The 10,280-nt window shown below is 41.0% G+C and overlaps 1 protein-coding gene across 1 annotated transcript; it reads right to left on the minus strand.

The window, feature by feature from the left end:
* Positions 1-879: 879 nt before the first annotated feature.
* LOC122879336 (chymotrypsin B) lies at positions 880-4,213 on the minus strand. The gene is made up of 7 exons (XM_044203327.1): positions 4,058-4,213; positions 3,170-3,273; positions 3,015-3,094; positions 2,333-2,414; positions 2,073-2,253; positions 1,402-1,535; positions 880-1,214 (listed from the first exon to the last, which is right to left on the minus strand). Exons 1-7 carry the CDS (start codon positions 4,107-4,109, stop codon positions 1,053-1,055), a joined length of 795 nt encoding a protein of 264 aa, XP_044059262.1. The 5' UTR covers positions 4,110-4,213; the 3' UTR covers positions 880-1,052.
* Between the last annotated feature and the right edge of the window lie 6,067 nt (positions 4,214-10,280).

Genomic DNA, 10,280 nt, shown 5'->3' on the forward strand with positions numbered 1-10,280 from the left:
AGGCAACTGCCAGTCGACCCCCCAGTCTTGCATTTTCATCAAATTTTTTTAACGGACGGGGATTTGCAGCGTTTACTCCACCGCTCAAAGCAGAGAGGGCGAGGTGTCCAGCAGTGTCTATTTGTGATGAGGACGGGAATAGAAAGAGGCTGGACAACAGTGTGGTGCTTCCACAATGCTGTCAAATATAAATAAACACATTTATGACCAGTATAAAAAACTCATACACTGAAAGAAACTCCAGTTAAAATGAAGCCAATGCATTTGTCTACTGAAGAATCAAGTGTAAGGTGGATGTGAAATAATGTTATATATCATAGTGACATAATCCAGAAGAAAACAGCTTCAGCAGTCTTCTCTTTGCAGCTCAGAGGATTTTACACTTTAAATATGAAATATTACTGTAATCTGTCTCTGTGGATCTGAGAGTAGGCATTCTGCTTTAATAAGATTAAAGGGACAGTTCACACCAAAATCAAAAATACATATGTTTCCTCTCACCTGTGGTGCTGATTATCCATCTAGATAGTTTTGGTGTAAGTTGCCCAGTTTTGGAGATATCGGCCGTAGAGATGTCTGCATTTCTTGAATTTAATGGGACTCTATGGCGCTCGGCTTGTGGGGCTCAAAGTGCCAAAAAAATACATTTGAAAAACTCAACAGCAACGTTTCTTTCCAGAAATCCTGACCCGGTTACTCAAGATAACCCACGGGTTTGTTGTGAGCAGTTTCATGTGGGAACTATCGGTAGAAAGAAAATAGACATTGGTGTTTTCAAATATATTTTTATACTTTCTCCATCCAATAAAGGCGTAATATTCCCCCCAAAATAATACTATTTATTTAACACAAGGACACAAATTCAACAACAAACATCAGTGATGTTCACTGTTTTTATTATCATTCATTGTCCACACACTCTGCTCTGGGAATGCCGGGCTGGACCGGGCCGGGCCGTGCCGGGCTGGGCAGGGTCAGGGGGTTTGGGGGTTTGGGGGTCAGGGGGTCAGGGGGTCAGGGGGTTTGGGGGTTGCCCCTTAGCCTCTGAGAGTTTAGTTGGCTGCGAGGATCTGGTCGACCCAGCCACGGAGCTCGGTGACACGGGAGTAGACGGCAGGAGTGGAGGTGGAGCAACGGCTGCTTCCCCAGGAGACGATACCGACCAGAGTCCAGACGTTGTCTTTCTGACAGACCAGAGGTCCACCAGAGTCGCCCTGAAAAAACAACAAATAAATAAATAAACAACAAACAAATAAGCAATAAAGAAGTCTGATAAACTAAAACAGTGATGGAAAAGTCTTGAAATAAAAAACAGAATTTGCAACAGATAGGAAAAAAAACTAAACGACAAATGAAACTGAGTGTGAGACAGGTGAGACACGTAGGTGGGCGGGGCCTCACCATGCAGGAAGTGGCTCCGGCTCCTCCAGCACAGATCATCACGTCGGAGATGTTGCTGCCCCAGTGTCTCTTGCACTGCTCGTTGGACAGCAGGGGCAGGGCAGCCTGCTGCAGCTTGTTGGGAGTACCGACAGCTGTCGGAGACAATCGCAAAACACTCAAACACAAACACACTTCCTCTTCCCCTTTCAGAATAAAAGTATTAACCCTAACCCTAAGCCAGAGTCTCGAGTAAATCATCTCTAATGAGAACGTCAAAGCTTGTTTGAGAAATAATTGAAGACAGATGTCGTGTAGAGACAAACATTAGACTGTTTATTAGACTACTAGTCGGTTTACTACAAACCTCTAAAAGAATCAGGAACCAATCAGAGAGGTTGTTTCTGAAGACCATTTTAACCCTTTGAAAGCCAGCAGTGTTTTTGCTCAGTTTTCACTCCCTTTATTTAGCAGCTTTAAGAGCGTCAGTGTGTCTCAGCCAGGCATGTAGTGTATTGTTATTTTCATGTCATCAGCTGGCATGTGAGTTGTACATACTATATTCTGTACTTATGATGCAAATACAATTCATACATTTTAAACTTTTTATTGTGATAATAACACCAACAGACTGCTGGTGGTTTCTCAATAAACTATGTTCTCATGTAAAATCATCAGATGTTTCATCTCACCGTTGTAGCGGGTCAGACCCCAGCCGGTGGTGACGCAGGTCATGCCGGCGGCGAAGACATCGGCGGACTCTGCGAGGCAGACAGGTGAAACGTTGGTGCCCAGGCGGGCGGGGGTGGCCAGCTTGATGAGGGCAATGTCGTTGTTGATGGTGCGGGGGTTCCACTGGGGGTGGGTGAACACCTGGTGGGGGGTTGGGGGGTTGTTAGTGGGGGGAGAATGGTGTGTTCTGAAAGCTGATTGGCTGATGGGTGGGTCTCACCTTGGCGGGCTTCAGCAGCTGGACGTCCTCGTTGGAGCCGTAGCTCTTATCGTGTTCTCCAGCGATCACGCGGTCGTAGGTCCTGACAGGAAACAGGAAGATCACACAAATCACACAAAGAAACTTCCTGCTTTCTCTCTTTTTAACATGAAACTGTTCATCAAACGTCATTCACTTGTTATAAAAAGATGATTTTCTATATTTTTCTTCTCATCAACACGTTCAGACTCAAACCATCATGAACGTTTCTGCTAACAGGTGTGTGTGTGTGAATCACAGCTGATGGATCTTCTTCCTCCGTCGTTGTCCAGAAACTATTAAAACTCATCAGTGAGCCGCTCTGCTGCACTGGGTGACATGTTCCTTCATCACCGTGAACACACACACTGTAGTTTATTCTGACTCCGCCCCACACTCACCGTCCTGCTGCCCCAAACACTCACTACAGCACCACATGTGGATTCATCCGCCGCTGGAAATAGTCCCCAACAGATGCTCTGTTTCCTCCTGTTGGTCTGATAGAAACTACAGCGAGCAGCTGTTTGAGGAAACTACTGAGCCTTTTTAAACAGGAAACTACAGATCTGTGTTTTTAAAGATTTACGTCTTCAGCAGGAACCAATGGGCTCGCAGCTGAGAGCCGCAGACAGGGTTGTGTTATGTTGTGTAGTGTTGAACTGACTTGACGTTGCAGTGAGCGGCGGTCACAACCCAGTTCTCGTTGATCAGAGATCCTCCACAGAAGTGGAAGCCGTTGGATTGCTGCGAGAAAAACAAACCGAACTCAGTCACTGAACAACACAAGAAGAAGGATTGTGTTGAGGTCAGCTGACTCACCTGCAGAGACACCTGCCAGGGCCAGGAGTGAGGCACCGCCTCCTCACCGTTGACGATACGGGCGTAGCCGGTCACCTGGGGGGGGATGGCGGGGGTGCCGCAGCCTGAGAGGATGACAGGTAACAGACTAAAAGGACTATTCTTCTCTTTTAACCTGAAACTTCATGTTGTCTCAACCCTTTGTGCTCATGTCACAGTGAAGCTCTGTGACTCAACATGACTGAACTGTAGACACATGAAGAAGACACGAAACATCTGTCTAATGAGTAATGAACTCATTTTATCAGGTAAATTCTTTTTATTATTATTTATTATTTATTTTGACCTACAAAACTCTTAAATCTAAAAAGAAAAACAGCTGAACTTCCTCTTTTTGCATAATTCTGATATCTCTCATAAACTGAAAGAACTGTCTCAGTAACCAGGAACTAGTCTTTAGTATTTGTTTAAATGAGGCCAAACTTCATTTAGATACATACAGGTCACTTGGATAAAATCCTACTGAGCTCATTTTGATCAGCAGCTTGCTTTGAATGAGTTTTTGAAGCAGCAGGTGAACTGAAGTCCAGTAAGAAGTTTGACTGTCTCTAACAGGACTGAGTGTTCACAGCTGTAACTCCTCCTGGAAGCTGATGATCTCAGATGCGACCTCATCATTAACTGTAGTTTCTGGTGTTGTCACTGTCTGACCTGCCTGAACTGAACATTTAGAATATTTCATCCAAAAAACCCTCTGAAGACGTCACTTTGGGCTCATTTTTCTCTTTGTTAATGTTTTATAGACTAAAGTGTCAAAGAACTGTGTCTGAGTTTAGAATCAATATTCAGAGACGACTAGTTTCCAAATGCCGGATTCAAACTTTGTGTCTATGTGTGTTTGTGTCTCACCGTAGACGGCGCTGACGAAGGCGAGGCAGGAGACGATCCAGAGGAAGGCCATGGTGATGACGATGATGTGTTGAAGGAGCGAGCTGCTCTTTTATCCCTGAACCCTGCTGGGCTTCAGCCAATCAGAGCGGGCAGTGGTTTGTCCAGCTCAGCTGTCAGCTGCTTATCAGACGTGAGGTGATGGTGATGTTCTCACGAGTCATACGCCCCCACCTCCAGCTCTCTGATTGGCTGACAAATCATGTTAACTGTAGCACACAGAAACCAGTCAGCACATGTTTTTATCCAAACTGAACTTTATTTAAATTCAACTGAAAATCTCCAACAGATCCCAGATCTGTCAAGATGTACCTTGATAAAATGTCAGATGTCAGATATTTATTATTAATATTATTATTTCTCTCAGTGGAAACATCAAGATGCTGAAAGGAAGAGCAGCAACAAGATGACAAACAATATATGAAAGAATTCAGTTTTTATTGTTGTGTTTTGCAAACAAATGATTACATTTTTGGATCATTTTTTCTTTTTTGTTACGTCTACGTTGTGGTGTTTTTTCTGTATCTGTATGATTCAGTTTTTGATTCAACTTTATGAGGTTTATGTCATTTTCCTAGGGTCTAAAATCATGTATCATGTTTTTATTAAATCATCTATGAATCATGTTGCTGAGCAGACATCTGTGTCTCATCGCTAAATATGTATACTATATACTGTATATATATTTAGACAGTTCATCCTGTCAGCTGCTGTGTCAGTGTGTGAAATGTTGACACTCTGATAACACTCTCTGTACAGTCAGCAGAATGATCATGAAACATGAACAACTATCTAACTATACAGAGAATGTATCCTTAATTCATTCAGTTTGAGCAAAAGAGTTTGTTATTCAGCCTTTATTTAAATCTCGAGGAATCGTTGAGGGCATGCCGCCATTTTCAATGATGTCGACAGTACAAAACAGAATAAATACACACAAAAAATAGGTAATGAAAAAACAGAACACAGTTAAAAACAATTACATTCAAGTGCGGAGCACTTTGTAATCATGGTTTTAAATTGACCTACAGGTACAAATGAGTTTTAGTGTGTCTTGTAAAATGTTTTAAGTGTGTGTTTTCCCAAATTTAGTGTTTGACATCGAGCTCAAATAATGACTGTGGAAGCAGTTTAATAAGGAAGTGATGTATTGTGTGTATAACTGTCACAGGTAATAAATCTCAGGGCAGAGTGATAAACTGAAACTAGCGGCTGAAGGGTGGAGGCAGAGGCGTGTCTATAGATAACATCACCACAGTCCGAGACAGACAAGAAGACGGCCTCAGTTATCCGCTTCCTACTGAACTTTGGAAAATTAGCTCTGTTTCTGTACAAATATCCAATTTTTTTGTCCCAGCTTGCTGACAAGTGTGTTAATGTGAAATTTTAACGTAACTTTTTGATCCAGCCAGATACCAAGATCTTTGTACTCTGAAACCCTCTCAATACTCTGTCCATTCATAATGGTAATATGCAAACTATTGTCCACAATATCTCTGGCTCTAGAGAATAGCAGGTATTTAGTCTTGCTTGCATTCAGGACTAATTTCAAATAAAAAAAAATGCATCTTGCAATTGTGTGCAGTATTTGCAAAACAATACAGAACTGTATCATCCGCATAAAGATGGGCATTACAATTTGTAAGGATGTAATATTGTTAATATAAATTGTTAACAAGACAGGACCCAACATTGAACCTTGTCAGAGATTAGTTCAATGTGATCATTTGTTTTGGCCTTTCTCAGGGTGGATTTATTTCTGAGTTGCCTTAAAGTCAGCCAATGGGCTGCTTCACCAGAGCCCGGGCTTTGTCCCTTGACTGTCACTTGAACATCATTGATAATTCCAGGAGGGGGGGGGGACCAGGGGCTTGATCTGTCTTTAACCCTAAGCATTTCATAAGGTGCATGTTATGAATTTGTGAAATATTCCAATGCCAGTTCTACATCTGGTATTTCAGAGACGTGATGAATATTACTGTAAGCAAGGTCCATGCGAAAACCTGTTCATTAAAAGTTTTTTAAATGTCTTTTAATAAGAATGCTGGAGCTTGATCTTTCCAGTCTAGTACTCCTGAAGCAGGCTAGAAGACAGTGGTCACTAAGGCCAAGCACAAAAACTCCAGAAGCAGTAATTTTGTCCCTCCTATTGGACAGAATCAAATCTATCAATGTTGATTTAAAAGGATCCTTTAAATTAGGTCTGGTCAATCAGCTGTGACAGATTGAGACTGTCACACATCTCTTTTAGAGAGGTTGAGGGTGGTCTGTATTAAATTTCAGAGCAATACATTCAAAGGAATGAGGTATGGTGACAGCATTTCAAACACTAACAGATAAACATGACTTCACATATACAGCCAACTCTGTCTATTCTGTACAAGTTATAGTTATGTAGGGAAACCTCAGAATTGTGTATACTCTGTTTAAGCCAGGTCTCTGTCAGAACCAGGATATCGGGGTCAGTCTGTGATACAAGAATTTTCAGCTGATCTAATTTGAATTGATTACACAGACTTCTGATATTTAAATGCATCAATCCCAGGCCATGTGTCTAGGAAGAAATAAAAGCATGTCAGAACGTATCAGAAGAAACTTGTTTTATTGAAAATTTATTTACATCAACTTGATAGGTTGACAGGTTGTCTTCTTTTAAGAAGACAACCTGCAGATGAGTCTATTCGACAGACTGCGGAAAATTAATTGGATTGTACTATTAAAAGCATTGATGCATGAAAAGCCTAAAAAATATTCCATCGCATTGCAGAGATTTTTCACTATGATAAAACAGGGAGAACAGGATCAGAATAAACTCTATCATAATGATTAAATGTAAATGGGTACGTGCATAACTACCTGTAAACACTTAATGATCACTTCACAATCCTACGGCAATAAATTTAGGTATATGACCCAAGAATATATTTTCTAGATTACAAACCTGAGTGACCGTAGGAATGCTGAAATTTGAGACATGCTCTGTCGATAAGGTATTTCACATTACTGTGCATTAGAGCCTTGGCATGAGCTACTTTAACAGCAGGAGATACTGTTACCTTCTTTACAAACAGGCTTGCAGTCATCTACAGTGTTACGCATTAAACAAAATTTGTTTTTAGCTCTTATAAATTTGATCAACACCATTTATCATTAACTTGTCCTGAAAAAACAAATCAGAATGTAAAGTGCAATCAGTGCTTTCACACGGCCTCCTTCTGTATACCCTATTCTCTTAACAAGTCCTTCGTTATCTCCTCCAGCTGTCACATCCTCCATATGTCCTGCAGTATCCGTGCAGAATTGTCCAGATTCCTGCTAGAATATATCTCGTCTTACGCTGTTTTGCCGACTTTGCTTGTGCATTTTTCTTGTCTTAGTATCGCTCTTCTTATTTAATATTCGGCGACGCCTCTTTGGTTGGGAACTCCTCCTTTGTGTAGGTGGACGTTTTATTTGTCGATGTGATATTGCCATTATCCCTGACCCCTCTTGCTGTTCGTTGCTATGACTCATGACGTTGGTGATAACATCAGAAACAATGTTTTTAGCTGCTGTCTTTAAATGCGGTGCTGCGACAGTAAATCCTTTCTTCAGCAGGGGAACTGCAAGTCTAAACAAGCCAAGAAAAATACCCCCAAGACCAGCACCATATTGAGAACCAAGGCCGCTGTATCCTGGTAAAACACCCTTACGCTAACGCCGTATAGTACGCAATGTATTTGTCCGTATTGTGCATATACGGTTGATACATGGTCACTTTTTGTCTAAAAGTGACGTTTTGCAGGTTGGAAGTGTAGTTTTATTATTACTTTTCCATATATAAAAGGAATATGTTAATTCTGATCTGACTTGAGAGATATTTTGATGCTATCGATATGTGTTTTAGTGTGGTCTGTCGTACGTCCTTGTGATCATATGATTGTCCTTCAATATGTATGATTTTTAAAAGAGGCACATAACTGTGTTCTACAGTTTGATAGTCTATAATATCAGAATAGATGAATGTGATGAAAATGTTGTACATCCCAACATTAATAACGGCAGGAAGTGGCACGATATACACGTCAGGTGATATACGATGCTTGTCGATTACTGTTGTCCTCAGGGTTTTCAAAGAGTTCTCCAGGAATAAATCCCATTTGAGCAAGTTTTCCTTTAAGCATGAATTCCACGTCTATTAATGGTAAAACAGACACTGTGTTTGTGACGGCGTTGTAAACAAAGTTTGATATACTTCATATTGTTTATAGATAGCGGGTGTTTATTTCAGTTACTGACTGTGGCATGGATGTATAGAATCCGGGCGTCGCTGTTAGACAGGCCCGCTTGCTTGCTTTTTTTGTCGAACACAACAAATTCTGCATCTTTTGGTGAAAGGTTTGTCCAAGTTTTTGGATATTGAATTTCTATTAATCCCACTTCTTAAGGTACTTTGAACTGAAACGTTTTTGTAGCTTTGTTCTGAAATTTGCTATTGTGTTGTTGGGGTAAAATAATGTAGCAGAATTGCTAGGTAACGTAATAAAAAAACCCTCCCCATCCATGTCAGACAGTAGTCTCAGTTAAATTTATCTGGCCATCCCACCCATTTGACTAGTACCATGTTCCAACCCTGTCCTCTCTTTCTAGATAAGATTAGTCTCATTGGATGTAGTGAAGTGAATAATTCTATTATTTTTGATGAATGTTTCAAACTCATTGTTCAAAAATTCCTTTCCTTTGTCTGTTTGTATTTTATGTATTCTACCTTCGTCTAAAACAGCTTTAAAGGATGCTGAGACACATCTACTACCTTATTAAACACCGAGCCCATGCGTATTTTGAAAACATATGTAACGATTCACAAGGGAGCGGACTCAAACGCAGACTCAGATACAGAGAGGTGAGTTAGAGACGAGGGATTTATTGTACAGTTCACCAGAGTTTTACGAAGTCTGGAGGTACGTGTGGCTGCGTAGCTGAGACCAAGCAGGCTAGCAGGCAGATTTGCTGGGCGAGGCAGACAGACAGGAAGGCAGGCAATGATCCTGAGCACAGGGAGAGCAAGGTTAGCACAAGTCAGAACACAAGTAATCAAAGTAACTAGAATGATCTTCTAGGGGCTGAGAACATAAACTACCACATGGGTTGAAAACAACAACCTGGCGATGAGTGGAAGGAAGACCAGGGTTGATATACTGCAGCGCTTGATTAGTGGATGAGTTGCAGGTGTGTTGGTTGATGAGTCAGGAAACTGTGGAGAGAGGGAGAGCCACGCCTACAACACAGACAACATAGAGAGAAACAGACAGAGACAACAGACTCTGTCGTTTTCTGAAGAACAAGCTGACATGTCCAGTAGATCGAGCTGGAACTGCCAATCTCTTGTATTCACCAACGCTTTAGTTCTCTTAAAATGTACAGGAACCATTTTGTGAAGAGTATAAGTGTCTTGTTTTAAGAGCCAGTTTTCTATATCAGAGTCTGCACAGCGAATACCTGTACTGTCAAGTAGAGCGTTTTTAAGTTTTTGTTTAACGCCATATCTCCCTGCATTTTCTGGCACGTAGTATATCTTTTTCATAACCTCATCCATGGCTGTTGTCATAAAAATGAACACTTGCTGTCTACATTTTGGTATTTTATTTCCAAGGCGTGTTTACATCATCACAACATGACATATTTCTTTTTGACATAGTTTTGCAGACTAGATATGTTCCCCATTATTCTATAGTGTTTTTTCCCCTCCAAATGTTCAGAGAATCCTTAACTACAGTATTCATCCTATTATATACTGTAGTTATCTGTTTTAGTGTCAAATGTCGTACGTCGAAGGCGATACGATCCCAAGACAGTCCAGTACATGTGCTTGCACATCTGCATCATTTTCATTAAAAATCTCTTGCTTAATTTCTCCCAGATGCCCTTTGATGTAATGCAGGGGAAGTATGTCAGTGCACGAGTGAGATTGTCTGTACAGTTCATCCATATAAATACAATAGATACATGTTTTTTTAGGTCTTTGCTGAAGCATTGTGTGTAAATAATAGGCTGTCGTTACCTCTATAAAATAGTGAACAGTTGGATCAGATGGGGTATCATGATCAAAGTAGTCCAGAGTGTCCAAACAGTCGCCATTAAACTGTGTCTCTTTGCAGGTATCGTCTCCTGGTCTTTCTTCAGGAGAAAGAAATGTCAAATGTCT

The sequence above is a fragment of the Siniperca chuatsi genome, linkage group LG1, assembly GCF_020085105.1.
Source record: "Siniperca chuatsi isolate FFG_IHB_CAS linkage group LG1, ASM2008510v1, whole genome shotgun sequence".
Classification (NCBI taxonomy): domain Eukaryota; kingdom Metazoa; phylum Chordata; class Actinopteri; order Centrarchiformes; family Sinipercidae; genus Siniperca; species Siniperca chuatsi.